The following is a 20,531-nucleotide window of genomic DNA, read 5'->3' on the forward strand; positions in this document are numbered from 1 at the left end:
GCTCAAAGTTCATGGTGGTTTGGCTTTTCCATAATAGACTGAGAGCTCAAGGGCCATGAGGAGAGTGGGTGGCTGGGAGGGGAACAGCTCTGGCCACATCAAAATAAGCAAGTCACAGCCCTAAGATTTCTCTTGGAACTCAAGATGGTGTGGGAAACTTGTCTTCCTCAGAGGGCTGTGCAAACTCAACCCCCTCCTGTTTCTGCCTTCATTTTAGAAAAAGAACAGACTTCAAAGCAAGATGAAAAAGACAGTTATTTGTAGTTGTTCACAAGTTGTCTGCTAAAATTGTATGAAATTCCTGTGCCACCAATTGCAATGATTTTCAGGTTAAAAGCTTCCCTCACTCAAAGTTGGTTCAGGATTTAGGTGTTTTAAGAAACTCCGGATCTTACAAGGAAGTTAAGTAGTGACCTCCACCCTTAAACTAATCAGCAGTTCCCCACTTCCTTCAGAGCAGAGGGTAATGAACTGAAAGGTGCCTCCAAATTACTGCTGATAAACTTCTGCATGACCTGAGCTTGGTGACTCATGTTGTTCTCCAAATGAACACTTTAAATACTTGTCTGGAAGCAGAAGAGGTGCTGAGACGCTTTAAGGGCTCCTCCTGTGCTTCCACCCAGGGAAGGGTTCACTGTGCAGGTGCTAAAACTGGAGTCAGAGAAGGTTTAAAGAGCAGGCATGAGTACAGTGGAACGATGCTAAATAATTCAAGGACATTGTTATGCAACAGGTCTGGAAAAATCGTTATTGCAGACTTGGATGAGAATTTTAATACTTCTGGTGGGCTGTGTAGTAAGACAAGCTTTAACATTATCTGGCAAAAATGTGATCTAGTTGTTAGGCTGCTAATGTGTGCCTGGGCATGCTTTCCTCCCACCAGCAGGTCTGTCAGGGACTCAATCGCTGCTCAAAGGACAACAGGTGACTGAAGATGCTAGAATTAGAACAATTTGCCACATGGAAAACATTGCTGCCCTCCACCCTTTCCTTACCTCTCAATGGCAACAGGGAGTTGCTCAGGATGTTGTCAGATGTTGTCTCTGCCAGCACAGAGGTCAGGTACAGAAGGGTTTGCACAGATCTCACAGGTGTGGGATGGAGGATTTGAGTCTGTGTGGGAGCTGCAAACACTGAAAGCCCTGGTAGCAAATAGATATTAAAAATAGTTACTGCTCTGTTGTGTTACAATATGTGCACATGGATGCTCCTGTACCTGCCTGGAGCATCAGGATTGGGCTTTTACAGCTCTTCAGGCAGGGCATTAATGAGAAGGGCACAATCCCCTCTTTCCCCCACATTACAGCCTGTCTGTTTAGGCAAGGAATTGGTTCAACACAATAAGCAAATCACCTGGACAGCCAAATTAAAATCCCTCACTGTGTTCATGCAGCAGTCTCCCAGCCCCATGCTGGCCATTCCTTGGGTTATGGGGTTGTGAACATTTTTATTTTCAGTTCCTCTCTTGCAACAGTTTAAGCAAATCTGAAGTCTTATTTATAAATTCCGTGTTAGGCAAACATGCAATGGCTGATCTTCCCACAACTTCTCACTAACTTGCCACTTGCTGACCTGTTTGATCTCATTTCTTAATTTTGCTGAATGTGTTTCACTGCCAACTGCTGCAGCTGAGCTCAGCACCCCACAAAAAGCAACACCCATCTCTTATTTCTGTATTTTTCCACCCGAATATACACAAGGATGTCTTTACTGCTGCCGTGTTTTACCTGGATACAATTTTATGCAGGGTTTTTTGTTTTTTTTTTTTACTTTCAGCCTTCCTTCTGCATCTGACAAGTCAGACTGAGGCTGTGTGTGCATTTGTGCATGCACAAGTGTAGGATAAGAGACCTGGAAGGAGTACTCAAGTTCTCAGCATTGTATTGTGGTGTATCTAATGGCCTTTGCCATAAATTAATTTGCCATAAATAAAGCACAAGTCGCACCCCTTTGAAAAATGAGTGTTTCTGTGTGCTCTCTTCCATCCCCACCTAGGATGAATCAGTGCAGCCATTAATGCAGCCAAGTAAAATCCATGTCCTCCTCTTGGTCCTCCATGGAGGGAACATCCTGGACTCAGGAAGTGGTGACCAGAGCTCCAAGCAAGGGGATGTCAACACCATCACGACCGTGTTTGACACGGTGATGAGGGTGCATTACCCAGCTGCTCTGGGACACATTGCCATCAAACTTGTCCCTTGCCCAGCCATCTGCTCCGAAGCATTTTCCCTGGTGTCCAGGTAAGTTGATGCTCTTCTATCATGGAGTGGCTTTTTTGGGTTTTTTTTTTTGGTTGGTTGGTTGGTTTTGGCATTTTTTTGGGGTTTTTTTTGTTTTGTTTTGTTTTGGTTTTTTTTTTGTTTTGTTTTTGGGGGTTTGTTTATTTGTTTTGTGGGTTCTTTTTTGGGGGGGTTGTTTGTTTGTATTTTGTTTTGTTTTATTTGTTTCCCTGAGTTGTTCAGCATGTAACATTGTAAGCTCTGACCATGCTTTGAGAATGCATTTATTAATGTACCAGCGAGGCATTCAATCTCGATTTCATACTTAGCTGCAGTGAATGCAGTAATCATGCAGCACAAGTTCTGAGATTGATTTATTCTAATTAATCCAATAAATACTAAGGATTTAATTCCTTGTCTAAGGGTTGTTATGTCAGTGTAAGTATGTTGTCCTTGAAGATTTACGTTTGATGGGAGGGAAAGATTTATTAAGCTCTCACCCATTCACAGAGGAATAAATGGCCTTTCTGTCTTGAGGCTTTTTTTTTTATGAGCCACAGCACTTGACTGTACTGCCTGCAAGTTGTTTTCTCCGTATTCCCACTGTCTCTTGCCCTCTGCAGCCTCAGCCCATACAGTTATGACGAGGGCTGCCTGTCCAACAGCCAGGATCACATTCCCCTCGCCGCGCTGCCCCTGCTTGCCACGTCCTCCCCCCAGTACCAAGAAGCCGTGGCCACTGTCATTGTCAGAGCCAACCAGGCCTACAGTGAGTTCATCAAATCCCAGGAGGGCACCTCCTTCAATGGCCAGGTGAGCCAGGGGCTGCTCACACCACAGCCAGAGGAAGAGCAAGTGAAGCAATTTCCTTCTGAAATTCTCTTTGCCTTAAATCTCTCAGGGGGGATGAAAACATGACAGTGTTGGGCTGCAGTAAGGAAGTGTTATGCTTTCCATTTCTTTCTTTCTGAGACAGAGGGATTATTGCTTGTGCACTGTCCTGAACCCTTGGGATTGGAAGCAAAGGCTGAGTTTGTATTCAGAAATGAAGCTCCAAAGCTGTGAAGTTAATCAGGTTTTAGAGTGACACACCTTGCCTGAGCAGGAGTGCTGCCTTTGTTACTAAACATGGTCTCATCCCCATTGCAAACCGAGGCTGTATAGGCATTCCTGGCTTTAAAGGACCTTCAGCAGCTCATGCTGGAGCTGTTGCACCCATGGGTTTATTTTTTTAGGCTGTGCAGCTGTTGCACCCTATGAAGAGCATGACTGGGTCTCACACCTCTGCACAAAGTGATTCCCCTGGCCCCACAAGAGCAGAGATGTTGGAGGAGCTGTCACACTGCACTGCTGTCATGTCATTTATCCACCCTGAGCTTCTTCCCAGGCAGCCCTCTCCTGCCCAGGATCTTGGTGCTTTGCTGTGCCTGTGTGCTCATACCCTTGGAGGCAGGACACTGTTACCCCTCAGGATACAAATGGGCAGAAGCTTCTCTGAGGTAGCACGGGCAGCTGGCAAGTAGGTCCAGCCTGGTTTCTGCAGTTAGCACCAGGATCAGGGCTCTGTGTTTCTGTCCTGTGTGCTGGGGACAGCCAGGACACCTGAGCTGTGTGAGAGAATGGGAGTCTGCAGGCAGTGATGGATTTCACTGGCTGAACAGTTTTACTGATGAAGGCACTGGGCATCCTGTTACTGCAGCTTGTCCAGCTGTAATCCAGCACTCTGTCCAACTGTTAGATATGAACTGAAGTCAAGGGGCTTTTTTAAAAATTTCCTTTTTATTCCTCCTCCCTGTCCTCCCCTGCTTCTGTTACCTGTCTCAGGTCTGCTTGGTAGGGGACTGTGTTGGGGGGATCCTGGGATTTGATGCCTTATGCTACAGCAATCAGACCGTGTCCGAGAGCCAGAACAGCAGCCGGCGAGGGAGTGTGGTGAGTGTCCAGGTAATGCTGGCTCCCAGTTCTCCACAGACCCTGTGTTTAGTAAGGAGCTCCTGAAACAACAAAAACTCTGTTCTTTGTCAGTTGCAGACATGTCTTAAGGTGCATATGGGTGTCAGTTTGGGTGTGTTTGCTCTGAACAGGGATGTTTCACCCTCTGCTGTGAAGCATCACCCACACTTTAGGGAGTGATTGGGCCTGAGATTCTGTATCAGCCTCAACTGGATTGTGGGGTAAATGGGGAAAGGAGGATAGGAGGGAGGTGTTACAATGTGGATGTATTCTTAATTCAGCTAAATCCATACATTTCAAATCCCAGGATACCGACCTTCTGTCTCCTGGGATAACGGTGAACAACAGCCACTGCTCCAGTGGCTCTAATCTGGAAGCCAGCAGACACCTCAGCAGGAGCAACATTGATATTCCTCGTAGCAATGGAGAAGATCCAAAGAAGCAACTGCCACGAAAAAGGAGTGATTCATCCACCTATGAACTGGACACGATAAAGCAGCATCAAGCCTTTCTTTCAAGGTAAGATTTAAGATTTGGAAGGATCAGATCCTGGAGCTGAGGGTGGTGTATCTGTAGAACCTGAGTGTTTCTTTGTCGTCCTGTGATAAGCAAGGTGGAGGAAAACAATTTAGATTAGAGGGTTATCGATGTCAGGGTGTTGTATATGCAGAAAAAAATTGACAGCTTTCTTGCTGAGTGGCACTGAGAGAATCCAGCTTCTCTGCTGCATCAGTGTTGCAATGGCAAGAAGCCCTTTGAGCTGTTGTGTGGCAGCCAAAGCAGTCAGGGGACTGCTGCTCTGCTGTGCTCCAAGTGTGGGATGGAGGTCAGAAAGCAAATGGAGAAATCGTGTAAGGGAACTCAGCGAAGCAGAACTGGGATTCCAGCTTTGTATTAATTTTAAAGCGTCTCTGAAACCTGATTTTGAGCTATTCTGTTCCCTGCCATGGCTGCTTCATTGCACCAAGGACGTGTTTCAAATTTGTTACTCACTGTTGAAGTCTCCAGTGTCACATTTTTAAGCTTTTTCAAATGGTCATTCAGAAATGTGTCTTTTAACATAACCCATGGAATTTTCACAGCAGTCTGTCCATGGCCACTGGTCATTTGGGGATTATTTCTGTACACCCAGAGGATTTTCCTGACTGAATCTTCTTCTTTAGCCTCTGGGACTGGACAGCCCAGACATTTTTCTCCTGCAGACCTGGAGGAACTGCAATAAACATGCTCTTAATCCCTCTTCTCTCATGTCCCAGAGACTGGGGAGCAGTGTCCCCCACAGCAAATCCCAGTACCTGCATTGCAGCTGCATTCAAGGCTGTTCCTTTTGCTCTGTGCTGAGCTGAAGACTTCCCCTGAATTTCTCCCTCTCCATCACTACTTGGAGTCATTGTTTTAGCACAGGGATTTGTGTTGTCCTGCCATGTCAGGACTCTTTTGTAAATGATTTATAGGGGAGAGAAGGTATCGAAGTGAATGTTTTTGGTGCGCAGAGATAGGATATTCAGAAAGACAGCTGCATTTACAAAATCCACAATAAGGTTCTTGGCTATTTCCAGCAGGTTAATAAAAGGCAATCAGGCTCTTGTTCTTGCCTTCTCAAAACAGTCTCCTGTATTACAGGGAAAATATGAGTTGTGCAAAAATGTGCTGATTCTCCTCCTTGTTATTGACCTCAGGGGCACAGACTCAGTTAAGGAAATCAGGCTGGCATCTTGATGCATTTTTACACCTATTTTAGAGTAAGTGCTGGGCCTGATGTGGATAATGGATTGCTCATTTTGTTGCTCCAAATAGCTTTGTGCTGGTCCTTGCTGTTCCATCTCTGCAGGGCTCTGCCTGCACCCAACATGCAGCACCTGTGGGTCCCTGGCACAGAGAGCTGTCGGGATTCAGTGGGGTGACAGATTGATGCATCTGGACTTCTTAAGAGTTTTTTGTGTTTTTAAACCTCCCTTTAGACCTTGGGCTGAAAATTAGTCTCTTCTCACATCTCAAGACCAGGATTCCCCCAGAGAAAGGGACAGTAGGAGCTCTCTCTGCATGCCTCTCACTCAGCTCTGTGGTACAGGGGAGGCTGGGGAGGAGGGATTCACCTCATCCCTGGTGCAGGAGAGGCTGGGGAGCAGGGATTCACCTCATCCCTGGTACAGGAGGGGCTGGGGAGCAGGGATTCACCTCATCCCTGGTGCAGGGGAGGCTGGGGAGCAGGGATTCACCTCATCCCCTCCTGCACTGTCAGCAGGACGTCGCTCCCATGCCCATCCCTGGACCTTGTTCTCCCAGCCAGCACCAGCAGAATGCTCCATTGGCCTCTGCCATCAAGGGATGATTTTTCCCATGCAAAAACCAAGCTCTGGAGTGACGTGGCTTCGAGCAGGAGGTTGGCAGAACAGAGCCAAGTTTTCCTCCAGGGCTGGGCAGACGGGCAGCCTGGCACACAGGGACCTTTCTGTCCGTGCCCACTGCAGATTTCTGCCAAAGACACTCATTTTTATTCATGTATCAGACCTACCCACTTCTCTGGGATAATGCCCAGCAAGCCAGAGCAGCATCTGGAGATTACAATCACACATTTATTTTTAAATCCAGTCCTTCTGCACAACTACATTATTTCTGGCTGTGCTGTACTTGTATTATTGTAAATGAGTTGATTTGCTTCTGAAATCCATAAGCTCTTGTTTAATTAATGCACACAGTACATCTGCTGCTCTTTAAAGGGAGAACAGGGCACTGTAGGTTGCTTGAAGCATGACAAATCCAGAGTTCCCCTTGGCTCTCATTCCTTTTGATTGCTGGAAAAGACAATACCAAGTTCCCGGCTGAAGGAGTGAAGGTGCCCAAACTGCTCCGTGCTGTGCCTGCCCTGCTTCTTCCCTTCCCCACGAAGAGATACTGTGGGAAGCTGTGTGGAATGCACCAAACACTCCCTGCACCCATCCTGCCATGGGGAAAGCTTTTCCCTCTGGTGCCTTTGTTGGAATCCCATCGCTGTCAGCCTGCCTTCAGTGAAACCGAGCGTGTTCTAAATGACTTTGCATTCCTCGCACACGGCAAAGCATTGCATTGCATCTCGTTAGCTGAAACAACTGCAGCTCCACCAAAGGTGCCTTGTTCTCAGAGCTGTTTCAGGGCTGTGCAGCTCGGCACTCTGATCCCAGGCAGGCTCGTTTGCATCCCAGGAACAGGCTCGTTTTAGCTGTCACTGCTGTAACCCCCCTGTTCCTCCCGCTTTTGACACCGCTGTTTTGACTCCCCGTGATGTGTGTGTGTCTGGCATAAGTAACTTCTCATTCCCTGGCTGGGAACGGGGAGAGCAGAGCCGTGCACGAGCGTGTGTGCAGCTCCAGAGGGAACATGACAGCGCAGCAGGAGCAGGCGGAGGCTCAGCACCCTTTGGGAATGGTGTTCAGCACAGGAGCTGTCTCTGGGATGATGCCTTCCTTATTTGCCATGGCAGGAAAGCAAAGTCTGCATCAAACCCAGTTTTCTTCCCCAAAAGTGGGAGAGTTTGCAGCTGCTCCTGCTGTGTGAGGGGTCTGTGAGCAACTGCTCTGGTGCTGAGGATGGTGGGACAGCCCTGGTTTGGGATCACAGCAGTGCTGGGCTGTCACTGCACTCAGAGGTGGCCTTGATGAGCCAGAGCTGTTGCACATGAGATGTGACAAATACTGGTCTCCACTCAGGGTTTTGTTTTGGGGCCACAGTGCTGGCCGGAGACTGATTTGCATCATTCCTGACTCCAGGCCAGTAAATTCTTCATCCAGCCCAACTCTTATGGCATCCATTTCTCCTACATGTTTTATAGAGCCTGTTCTGATGCTTTTTAAAGTGTTTGCAAACACCCTCTTAAGGCACTGCTGGTACTGGCTTCAACTCTGTGCTTCTGTTTATGAGATAACCCACTACAGCTGCCACTGGAATCTGTACAACCTGGAGAGCAGAGGAATTTGGAGCTTTGTGCTTTTGTGTGGGAATAGAAGCACCTCAGAAAGCCTTTTGTGAACCAGGTTATCAGTGTTACACATCTGTCATTTCACTTTCCCAGATCTAGATTGCAAAGAAACAACTCTCCCTAATGTTGGGGTGGATTCCCAGGATTTTCACCTAAGCATTCCTGCTACTGCTTCTTCAGTGTCCAAGGAAAATGTGAATTTAAATCTCTGAGTTAAACCTGTGCATTGCTCAGCCTTCACAACGCAAAGGTGGAATTTTGCAAACAGATTTGACACCTGAGAGAGGGAGGAAAGGCTGAACATGTTCTATATAGTAGCAGCAACCATGATTTTGACTCCTTAAATAACAAACATTTTGAGGAGATGGTGTGTAAATGAACTCACCTGAAGCTTGGATTTGTACATTTAAATGATGCCACTGCAGCACCGGGGTCACTGTGGGTTGATTAGCACAGTTCCTTCAGTGAAGAGACAGAAATGATATCTGCTGTAAATCTCTAACCCAGGCTTTAATTATGAAAACACAGTGAGAACATAATTCAGACTTTATTTTCTGTTCTTGTCCCAGTTTACATTCTAGTGTCCTGAGAAACGACCCCACATCCAGGAGATCCAGCAGCTCCACAATGTTGGATGGAGCAAACATTGGGAAGTTTGATTTTGAGATCACCGACTTCTTCCTCTTTGGTTCTCCCTTGGGTCTGGTGCTTGCACTGAGGAAAACTGTAATTCCAGCTCTTGACAGTAAGTCCTGGTGCAAACTGCTCTCTTGGTGGGTGGTTTAAGCACCTCCTGCTGCACTTGCAGGAGTCTCGTTAAACCCAAACATTTCCGTATCATATTTATTGCACTGTAAAAAAGCAGATCTCTGTGTGCTCTATGCACCACCGATTATATCCTCTCCAAACATGCAAAGTGCTGGGCAATTCTTGACTCTGTAAATATTGTAATAAATTGTTTCAGCTGACTAAACTAGGAGATGAGGGAGATGATAAATCTTTTGCAATTTTGTAACCCAGCAGTCCTCTTTTTTAGAGACAAATGCTTACAATATTCTAACAAGTAATATTTTGATGCTTGAGGGATTTCCTTCTTTGTCTTTTTAGTCTTTCAGCTCAGACCAGCTTGTCAGCAGGTCTACAACCTGTTCCACCCTGCAGACCCATCTGCTTCACGCCTCGAGCCTCTTTTGGAGAGGAAGTTTTACCTTTTGCCCCCCTTCAATATTCCCCGGTACCAGAGGTTCCCCCTGGGCGATGGCAACTCTGCAGTCTTGGGTAAGTCCCTCTGGATCCACATTAGCTGATTAAACTCTTACAGCCACACTTTACATGAAGTTATCAACACAATGGAAATAGTGAGAAAGAGAGCCAGCCCTGTAGCATTAGCCTTGTTCCTGATTTCCCAGAAAAGGAGTTTTCTTCCAGTGAAATCAGTGCCTTGTGTCCTGTGTGCCCTCTGTTTGTCACACAAGGGCCTCCTCCAGCTGCTGAGGGTCATGAGGTGGTGGCCTCTCTGTAAAGGCTTCTGGTTTACACCCAGACTGGTGCTTGTGATTGAGAGTGAATGAAACACAATTGAGTTGGCAGAATTTAGGACTTGGAGGGCCAGAGAAGACTGGAGGGAGCAGAGTCTACAGTGAGATGATGATTTACTTGTTTGCATCCCATTTGTCTAATATTTGAGTAATGCAGGACTAAATGAAGAAGACTGTATATCAAGAGCTGGGTAATTCTGGTGATCCTCTGCATCATTTTAAAGTTGAAAATCCAAAGAAGTGGCCTTCTATATGGATCAATGTCTCAAGTATTGTAATTGCTCAATCTAGAGGTCTAGATTTGTTAAATGGGCACAAACTAAACCCCCTGTTTAATGAAGTGAATAAAATGCTTTCTGCAGGCCCCACTCACTTGTCAAATTTAGCCAAGATCTTGCTGCTGCAACACTTTTTAAAAATGGATCCACCCACAACTGCATTTGTACCCAGGCCAGTTACAACAGCTCAGGGAATCTATAGCAACTTGAAGAGCAATTTGCTTTTTGGGTGTATTCTAGGTATCAGCTGCAAGGAGCTTATTACCAAAAAATTACAGCTAAACATCTTACCTTCTTTCTCTTAAAAACATTCCAAAGCCCCTGTTCTCACTGAACCCAGAGGCAGAGCCCCTAAACCTGTGTTCTGGTTATCATTCTGGACAGCAGCAGGAGCATTAGAGCCTCCCTGGACCTCTGAGTTGGCTGTGTTTGGAGAGACACACTTGCTATGCAGTGAAGTTAAACAGCAATTAGCTCTCCTATGAGAAGGGCAGAGTGATTGCAGAACCTCCAGGTCTGAGCCTTGTTATTTTAAGAGATGCTGCTCTGCCTTGATGAATAAAACAGACACAAAACAGCTTTAAATTCTCTTTTCCTGTAAGACAGAGCCTCTTCATTTGCTTATCAGAAAGTAACAGGCCATTCCTTTCCATTAGAGTTCGTGTTGTGATGGACACATTACCCAGAAGGACTAACCATGATTCACCAAGCTGCTCCTGAAGTTAGTGTTCACTGGAGGGCACTCCAGAAAAGTTAATTGCTGCTATAATTAAGCTGCATGTTTTGCTGATCACGTAAAATTCAGGTGCTCAGTTATAACTGGTTTAGTACAAAACCTTGTGGAGCACTGCTTGTGCACATCTCCTCATGCAGGTAGTTTTTTTTGGGAGTCCACAATTCAGAAAGCCTCTCAGGCTGGTTTTTTTCCCCCATTTTCCCATCTGTACTAAATGCTGGTCCCTGTTTCATTTCAATGAACTCACAGAGTAAAATCAAACTCACATCCCTGCTTACTGCTGTGCTTTGCACTGTGTAGGCTGTGAGTCTGATTCTTCCCTTACAGCATATTTTTTTCCACTCATAGTAAAAAAGATTTCTCTGGATCTGCTCTGTATTTATGGGTTTGGCTTAGAAGGGGGTGAAGATGCCTCCCTTTTGTTGTTGAAATGCCATCGTTGTGTTCTCCTCTGCTCCCAGTTAATCTCTGATGTTGGTCTGTTTGGAAATCACCCCCGTTTTGTTTCTTTTACTCTATTTGAAGGTTGTCTGTTCATTGAAGACTCATAATTAAGTGCTGGGGTGTAACTGTTTGTACGTTTAACACTTTGTGGCCGCATGTCTGTTGTTCTTTGTCCTTCTGTTATGTTTTTTTTTTTTTTTTCCCCATCTGCTTCTAGTTGAGACAATCCAGAACAATCCCATCCTCCTCATGGAAAGTAGCCCTCTGGGTGCTCTCCAGCACCAGGACAGCTTCATGGAAACAAGTATCCCCGTTCCTGTACTGAATTGGCAAGATGTTTCCAATAAAAGTGCTGGTTGTGCTGAGTGTGTGTAATCTACACTTTTGTATTGTCTGTGGTGTTGGGTTCTTGGGGTCCTTTTTTTGGAGATCACACTTGTTGCCTCCTGGAGTTGAAATCTTGGTGCTGTGTCTCAGGCTGTGCCACACAAAATAACCACAGGGGGATCACACCTGGCTCTGGGAGAGCCACTGTGGGAAAAGGGTTTGGGGTTATAAACTCTGTCCCACTCTGGTATTGATGCTGGAAGGGGAGCTGCTGCCATGCACAGACTGGTTTTTTTTTTTTTGCTCTGTGCTGCTGGAAAGAGGCTTTGGCAGAGACAGTCCCTGGTGGCCCTGCTCCTGTGGTGCTCACCGAGGGCAGGATCCCTTGGGAAAAGATCTTCTGCAGTGTGCAGCTCCCCAGCAGCCACTAATCACCATGCCCAGAAGTCCAGTTGATGTCCATGTCACACCAGATTTTGTCCCTTTGGAGTATTTCATGTTTGGACACTCGTGGCTCTGCTGAACACAGCACTGAGGCTTTCAGACCCCAGGGTGGCTCTGCGTGTTGGTTATTTTAAATTAATTTCTTGTCTCCCGCCTTCAAAGCTAAGTTTGATGCCTTATTTGTTTTGCCTTATTTTCCATCACCAATGCTGCATGGCCTCATTTATTCTGATTGTGGCTGGTGCTACATCTGCAATTTTGATGAGATTTGCCTTTGTTTTGGTTTATTTCTTCCCCGCGTGTCTCACTTGCCCGTTCTCGTTCCTTTCTCAGTGTTTTGCATTGAGAGCTGGGTTCTGCTGCCTTGTTTGTGTTTAACAAGCTGACCCTCACTGTCCCTGAGCAGTTTGGGCTGTTATGTGGTCATACAGGATGGCAACATCACCGAGTTTTCCAGGTGGTCTCTCCCTCTGTCTCCTGGAGATGGAGAGGATTTTTAGGTGTGCAGTTGCTGTGTTGCCTGTGCTGTGAGGTTCTGTGATAAGGCAGAGGGAAAGGATCTGGTGCTATTAATTAATCACTTTGGAGGTCCCTGATAAAATGCCATTTCATTGTGAGCTGATACTTCCTGTGGTCAGGACATTGCTTGTAGAAGCATCCCTTGCCCATGGCAGGGGGTTGGAATTAGATGGTCTTTAAGGTCCTTTCCAACCCAAACCATTACAGGATTTTATGATTCTCTGCTTTTTACATTGTGGGTCAAGAGCACAGTGTGTCCAAGTTTCTTGATGTGAGTGTAGCAAGTGCTGAATCCCAGTTCAGCCACAGGACTTCAGGAGATTTCCAAAATTACCCGAACTTGTGGACAGCAGAAATCTGTTGCTCTTGATCTCAGGGTAGTGACTGCAGAGTGCCCAGTGATTCCAGTGCAAGCAGGGCCTGGCCTGTGCTGAGCAGCTGCTTGGCTTTTCTATAGTTTTTAATCTTTTCATTTTTATTGAAATGTACATATTTTTTGATTGCTTTCACTATTTCCCACTTTGGTGCAATAGCTGAGTCTCCAAATAGCACATACCAAAATGCCATTCAGGTACCCCAAGGACTTACCTGAGAGGACAGCTCAGGGCTGTTCCCTTATAAGAACATGGATAAATGAGTCCAAAAGTGAATGAGCACAGCACCAAAATGAATATTAGAGATTCATAGGTAGGCCAAACCAAAAAAAGTGATTTGGCTTCCCATGTCCACTCCCCTGGAAATGCAGTTAAACCTTGGGCCATGGCATGGCTTGTGCCATGTGGTTCCAGCAGCAGCAGGTGCTTTGCTGGGAGGGTGCTCAGGGCACTGCTCCAGCCAGGCTCCTCTTCCTCGCTCTGCTCCAGTGGCCCTGAGTCAGCCCTGAGTCACAGGACAAAGTGCAGTAAACAAGGGCACCTCTGTCCCTGCCGAGTGACAGAGGAACAGCTAATCTTGATAAAGGTCTTGCTGCTGCTGCCTTCACTCTGGGCTTGCCTGGAAAACCTCTCCTTGGCTGTCAGGACCTGAGCTGTGGCTGGGGATGCACCTCTGGAGTGCAGGAGGCTTCTGTTAGGGACACCTGGCTGCAGGTGCTGGGATCTGTCTGCCAGTGTGGCAATATCTGTGACACCCCACCATGGTCACCACAATCCCCAAGAAAGCCCCCTTGGTTTCAAAATTGCTGCACAAGAGACATGATGCAGATTCAGGAAATATGTAGTTAGGTTTGTGGGGTTTTTTCTGCAAGTCAGGTCTCAGAATTTTCTTTGGAAGTTGCTGTCACTGCAGCTTTGGTGTGGAGGAAGCTTTTCTGAGTGGGTTGTAATGCATAAAACAGGTTTTTCTCCACATTTCCTGCCCTGCCTTTTCCTGGCCTTTGTTTTTCTTAGAAACTGCCCTTTTTCAGGGACAGAGGGTGTGTAGCTTGGGAAAAGGGAGAAGCACAAGAGCAACCTGAGTGGGCAGGAGCAGGGGAGTGCTGCTGTCGGGTGGCACCTTGTCCCCTGCAGAGCAGAGTCCTGCCACCAAGGCAGGCAGTGCTGAGCTGAACAGTTCAGTAATGCTGAAACACCCCAGGCTTTAACAGGAGTGGGAATTGTTCCTCTGGTGACAGCAGGATGGGCCTGGAAGGGGTGCTGAGGTTGGGTGCCTTTGCTGCAAACTCGTATTCCAAAATCCCTGGTCAGGCCCAGGCTAAAAAAGAGCAAGCCCAAAATCCCACTGTTCCTGCCTTTATTCACTTTCTGGGTTCTCAAAAAGGAGCTGAAGTTCAGGCAGAGCTCAGTGAAGATAGGCTAATGGAGCCAAAGCTGTGACCACCCCAGGCCTTTTCTCCTGAACACTCTGGAACTTGTCTTCCTAATTCAAGCCACAGGTGCTTTAGGTTAAAGCAGAGGAAGTTCAGGTTTCTCTGGTGGTTAAACCTGAATTTGAGAAGAGAGGGTTGGTCCAGGTCCCCCAGCAAAGGGAATGAGACCCTTTACCCTTGAGACCTTTGTGGGGTTCAGTGCAGCTCCTGTTTTCCACTTGGATTGTCTCATCTTACTCTTGCTGATGCTTTGTACAGTCAGAAAACAGCCCTGGCCTGGTGGGACCAGCTGGGTTGTGGATCCTGGTCACAGCCTTGACAGGCAGCAGCTCGAGGCAAGGTGGAAAGTGGGGGAAAGTGCTGAGAAAGTGATGCTGTTAATGGCCTTTCAGGCACAACGTGGGCTGTGTGTGCAGCTCATCATCAGGTCAGGCTCCCGCTAAGGCTCAGATCTCACAGTCCACAAAGCTTTTACAGAGAGCAGCTTGTGGCCTGATTTTCCCTGCAGAGAACAGAACTCTTTTACTGACACTTAGCCACACATTTTCTGCTTCATACATTCCCTCTCCCTCGGCTGCAGCAGGATTTGTGTGGGCACAGACGCTGCTGCTGCGAAGTGAGGGATTGGAGGGAGAAAATCAGTAGCCCCAAGCAAAAAAAGATTGATATTAAAATAAACCAGTTGTTGAAACAGCTCCCTGTGTCAGCCGTGCACTGAGATTAAATCCAGGGATATCTAAACAGGCTGGGCTAGGTGGAGGACATTGATGTGTGGGAGTAATGTGCTCACATTCCTTGTGGTATCTCCTGTCTGATACCTGAGAATAAATTCAGGTGCTGCTCCTCAAGTGCAGCAGAGATGGGCAACCTTAAAACCATCATGAATTGCTTTGCTTTTGCATGTTACTGCCACACTGGTGCTGCCTGCTGTGAGCACCTGGTGTTGGCATTACCAACCTCTGCCCTGCAGGAGCTGGGGATATCCCACTTAATTCGGCCTCGCAGCATCCACAGAGGGGTGGATGCTCCCAGCACTGTTACAGAGAGAAAAGTGAAATGCAGAGATTTCAGTGTGACTTTCAGCATCTCTGGTTTTGCCACTCCTGAGTGTTTGAGGTCCTTTTCCCTCCCATCCATATATAAAATCCGTGTGAGCATGATTTTAACCCCTCCTTTCTGTATTTATGTACTAAGGGGTTCAGCCTAACTTGGTAAACCTCAGGTTGAGATTTAAAAATCCAGACCTGCATGTTGTACCAAAAAAAGCTCTGTTTTCCTAGAGCCTGAGTGCTCCCTGATCTGCTGACTGGTGGGAGATACAAGTGCTCAGCACCAGACTCCCTTCAGTAGCCCTTTCTCCAGATTAATGAGTGTTGGCTGCATCCTTCAGCAGTAAAATACAAGTCCAAATTTAGTCCCTGCCAGGCATGAAGCTGTTTTCTTGATTTTTGCTTTTTAATAAGGCTTCTATCTTGGAGACATTCATTTAAATTTAAATCTCTCAAGAAAACAAATCCCCCTTTCTAAGGTTGTTTTTTTTGTTGTTTTCTTTACCTTGGTTATTTTGTCTCGATGTGAATATATAAAATTGTGTATATTCACATCTGTATGTATGACACATGCTTGTTATTGCTGCTTGAGTAAGTCTGCCTGGGTTTTTCTTTGGATCTGATTTTTGAGCTACTTACTTTGCTTCTCTCAATCAAAGACTGCTCCTCCAGCCACATGTCTGTGCCTGCTGTTTGCTTTCTTTTCAAACCAAAGCTCCAGTGAAACGTGGGGTGTTTCTGTTTCATTCCAATCAGCTCTGAAAGGTTTTTTGCACCCACCAGCTTTGTTTGCCTCCTTCCTCCCCGCCCCGAGTTCATCTTGCCCAGCCTCTGTCTGTTGGTCTAATATTTTGATTTCCCTGTTTCAACTTTGTAGCAGATGTTGTTCAGTCTCATGGTGCCGTCTTCATGGAAAACGCGTCCCTGTCCACCCCCATTTCAGCCCCTCAGTTCAGGGGCTTCCGGAGAGCCAGTGAGATCAGCATTGCCAGCCAGGTCTCAGGAATGGCAGACAGTTACACTGCTTCCAACATAGCCAACAGTAAGTGTTGCACCCCTCGGAGGCTCCGCTCGCTGCCGCTCCGCTCTCAGACCACGCTCCGGGGCCGAGCAGCTTCTGTCCATCCGTCTGTCCGGGGGGGTGCTTCCCATTCATTACCAAAAGCTTGGAATTATCCCCTCTTCTCCCCGTTCTGCCACAGTCAGTGCCGTGTGTTATCACATCCCCTGCAAGAACAGGTGATGTGTTTGATGGCCAACGCAGGGACCACGGCTGCGTTATGCATGTTGGACCTTGCTGGTGATGAATTGTTAAAAAAAAAAAAAAAGAAGATAATAATTGCTGACTCTGAGCACTGTTTGGCTGTTGTGTGAGGTGAGGGTTAATCCAGAGGGATGTTTCTGTGCTGCCATGGTAAGTCACGCAGAACTGGTCGGGATCAGCACTTGATACCAGATGGGTAATGCAGGATGTGGCTTGATGCAGATCCCTCAAACGTGGCCCACAAAAGCAGGGATGAGTAAGCCCCTCTGTAACGCTGAAAGGCAAGGACAGGTTGGTTCAGAACAGAACATTTATTACTTTGCATTAGAAATTCAGCTCTTCTGCAGCCTGCAGGGCAGCTCCCAGTCAGTTATGACCTATTTCCCAGAACTGAATGAGGAGTAAAAGGGATTTTTTTACTTATTATTTTTCCCAAGACCTGCATAACTCCCTAACTAATACAGTGGAGAAGAACAGACTTTGTTAAATGGAGGAGAACAGACTATTAATGGCTCAGCCCCTTCTTTGTGTCAGCTCAAGTATGAGGTGAACACTGTGTCCTCATGGACCTCTGGTAACTCAGACCAAAGAAAGGCTGAAAACTCAAAGAAACCAAAACCCAAAACCAAAACAACAAAACAAACATAACCCTCCCCACAAAACTAGCATGTGACAAAATCTTCAGCCCACCAGAAGGTCTCAAAAATTTAGAGATACATTCCTGGCACGGGTTGTGAATTACTCACTCCATAATTAATTGCTTAGGTTAATAATTCTCCCGGAGGCAGGTATGAGTTGTTGAAGGTCTGTGGGCGCTGCTCAGGAGCTGTTGTAACCTCCTGCCCTGTTTGAGGCAACACTCAGCAGTGGGACTAAAATACCTTCTCTGACAAAGGAGGTTTTCCTGCTCAAAGTGTATCCGAGAGCCGACACCGCGCTCCCCATGTGCGTCCTTTTACTTGTGCTGACATCTTGCCAAGCCCTGCTGAACAGGAATCTGCTTGGGAAGCAGCTCCTGGGGGAGAAGGTGTTTGTTTTGTGCTGCTTTCCTATCCACAGGGAGCTGCTGGGCTGGCACACAGTGGTGGTTCTTGGGGAGGTGTTTTGGGCAGGGTGATGCCCCAAGGCTGGCGTGTCCCATGGGGAGATCTTGTCCTGAGCTGCAGCAGGGTTGGGTCACACAACACTCACCTCTGCTTTCCCTGTGCTCTCCCCCCTTGTGCAGCTTCTGCTTTGTGTAATTTATTCCTCCACACAGCCTTCAAAGCCTGCTCCTGATATCAGGGAGGAAGAGTCTTCCCTCGACTCCGGGTGTCCCTTGAGCTCCAGCTCTGTCTTTGCTGCTCTTTCTCTGAGCCTCGTTGGTGTGGTGGTACCATGGAGCCGTGGCACTGAGGTCTGGATGTGATCCATGCTGCTTATCCCCAGGGAGAGCTGGAGGAAGGTTGGAGGGGCACTGCAAACCCACAGCTCCCTCCCAGGAACCTCCCTAGGGTGCAGCTCCCCTGGTACCGTGAGTTTGTGGAGGATGAAATCAGTGTGTGCCATAATAATAAGTGATTTCTGCTTTTTTTTTTTTTTTTTTTTGGTATTTTATTTTTCCTTTTAGAAACCAAACACCACTTTAATCATTGTAGGGGGTTTAGCCTTCTTTCCCAACTTGCTCTCCCTCACAAATCCCCTACCCAAACCTCGTTCAGGAGGCGTAGGCAGCATAAACACAAAATCCCTGCCAAGGAAAGGAAGCTCAAAGGGCCACGGAGCCGGGCTGCAGGCTGTGCTCTTCGGATACCAGACCTGGACATCAAGACAGGTATTCTGGAGAGATCCACTCCTGTCGGCCTTCTTTCTCATTTGATAGTCACAGAACTTCACAACAAATCTCTGCGCTTTTCACTGAGGCACTTGCAGTTTCTGATTGCATCCTAACAAGTATTTCTGTCACTTTGCCCTGAAGATCGATTATAACACCGCTAACAACTTGGGAGCAGCAGGAATTCTTCTGGGCAGAGCTGAGGGGACAACGCTTCTGCCTCCACCACTATCTTTTTGAGCATGGAAGAGTCAATCCTGTCTGCTTCATGTAAAGAATCTGAAATTACCCAAGCTGGGGACTTGCATGAGAAATGAAAGTTGGGCCATGACCAGGAGCTGTCAGTTTGGAAGGCAGGGAATCAGAAGAGGCTGTGAGGAGGTGCCTGTGAGCTCTGGAAAAGCCACACTGATCTGTCAAACCTTGCTCCTCCTTCCCATGGCTCTTCAGAAAAGCGGGACTATCAGGATGAGGGTGGCCTGGCACCTGGCACAGCCAGGACTGGGCCAGGGGGATGTGCTGAATCCACATCCCTCTGCATTTGCTGTGGTGGGGACTCTGTGCAGGTCTCTGGAAGGAGTTGGTGGATCCATCTTTTCAGTTCAGCATCTGTGCTCATCACCAGCCAGATTTCCCTTTGCAGAGGGGTGTGTTGGATTGTACCTTAAACCTGGCAGCTTTCCTGGAAATCCTTAAAAAGGGAACATTGTCACAGAGACAAACCAAGCTTGAGGAAGCCCTTGTCAAAGCCCCAGCTTGCATCCTGCATGCAAACACAAACAAAATTCTTCTGCTGCTCTCTTGATCTCCGTCTTTTCTTTCCTTGTCTGCTTTTCTGGGCTGGAGTGCACAAGCATTGAGGACTCCTTGCTGCTGGGAAAGCAGGCCATGGCTTTGGGGTCTGAGGCTTTGGACTGAGACCTGCTTATTTCCAGGGATTGGGGCAGGACGTGTGCATGGGCAGAGTCCAGGGCAGCTGAGGGGTGGGGGTGTCCCAGGGGGAAGGGTGACTGTCAGACACTTTGTGTGAGTTGTTGGCTCCCTGAGGGAGAAATTTGTCTGTTTTGTTTGTACCCCTGCCCCCTACAAAATCCCAGTGTATTTTTCAGTCCCCCATGCAATGAATTCTCAGTACTCCCAGGTACTTGGTACAGGCTCTGCCCCTGGCAAGGCTGGGCTGCACATCTCAGTTGCCTGTACCATGGTAGCCCAGGAGGGCAATAAGGATTTTTGGGGACTACCAGTCCCATCAGCAAGTGCCATATTCCCTGCCTTGCGGTGCCTTTTAGCATCCTGTGGATTCCCAGCATTCAGTCCTCTTCAGTGTGGCCAATACCTGGATGCAATTCCCTGTTGAAAGCTAAAGGAGTTGGAAGCAGGGCTGGAGATGGGCAGAGCACACCCATCCTTCCTCTCACAGCTCCAGGGAGATCGTTGGTGTCTTTATGTTTTGGCTCATTGCACAGGAGCCTTGAGCCCCTTCCCTGGGTCTGAACTAACAGCCAATTAACCTGTCCTCCAGTGCCTTCCTCTTTGCCTAAACAAGGGAGAGCTCACTGCTGGTGGCCGTGTGTTCCTCCCTTGGTGTGGGCAAACACCGAACCCTGGGTCAGCTGTTCCCCCAGAGCAGCAGGACCAGCCAGGGAGCAGCCTCCTGGCACACCTGGAGCAAGGAGCCAGAGCCCTGAAATCCCCTTTGTGAACCCCCTTTGTCTGAACAAGTGTTTTTGCTTCTGCAGTTGCTGCCAAGTGGTGGGGAACCAAACGGATCGACTACGCCCTGTACTGCCCCGATGCCCTCACAGCTTTCCCGACCGTGGCTCTGCCTCACCTCTTCCACGCCAGCTACTGGGAGTCCACGGATGTTGTCTCCTTCCTGCTCAGACAGGTACAGTCATCCTCTCTCCTTGATCTCCCTTGGGCTGAAAAATACTTAGAGCTCTTTGTTTTCTCCAGTGCACCTTCCATATGTTGATGCATACAGGTGAAAAATACTCTTTGCCCCTGCAGATCCATTTTCTTCCTTTCTTTTTTTTTTTTTTTCCTCACCTGTGGTGTTGGTGGAGCTGCACACATCCAAACTTCATGGATGTGCTGTCACACCTGCTTGGTTTTTTGGGGGCTGAGTTTATCATCAGAGCAGGTTTCAGATGGGCTCACTGGGGATCCATAGAGAGAGCCCAGG

At 47.5% G+C, this 20,531-nt stretch overlaps 1 protein-coding gene across 9 annotated transcripts in view; it reads left to right on the top strand.

The window, feature by feature from the left end:
• The window catches only part of PITPNM2 (phosphatidylinositol transfer protein membrane associated 2), a 121,009-nt gene that overhangs the window by 93,737 nt on the left and 6,741 nt on the right, over positions 1-20,531 (top strand). For 3 of the 9 annotated variants that reach the window (XM_083873575.1, XM_083873580.1, XM_083873576.1), the window contains 10 exons: positions 1,996-2,240; positions 2,843-3,032; positions 4,044-4,163; positions 4,480-4,691; positions 8,697-8,872; positions 9,235-9,405; positions 11,341-11,490; positions 16,147-16,311; positions 18,143-18,346; positions 20,086-20,234. In XM_083873575.1, the coding sequence (XP_083729701.1) occupies positions 1,996-2,240; positions 2,843-3,032; positions 4,044-4,163; positions 4,480-4,691; positions 8,697-8,872; positions 9,235-9,405; positions 11,341-11,490; positions 16,147-16,311; positions 18,143-18,346; positions 20,086-20,234 (1,782 nt within the window). The remainder of the gene's footprint in view (positions 1-1,995; positions 2,241-2,842; positions 3,033-4,043; positions 4,164-4,479; positions 4,692-8,696; positions 8,873-9,234; positions 9,406-11,340; positions 11,491-16,146; positions 16,312-18,142; positions 18,347-20,085; positions 20,235-20,531) is intronic. The other 6 variants (XM_083873577.1, XM_083873578.1, XM_083873581.1 and 3 more) reach the window with 6 other exon arrangements.

This window comes from Zosterops lateralis (genome assembly GCF_965231275.1).
Source record: "Zosterops lateralis genome assembly, chromosome: 17".
NCBI classification, from domain to species: Eukaryota; Metazoa; Chordata; class Aves; order Passeriformes; family Zosteropidae; genus Zosterops; species Zosterops lateralis.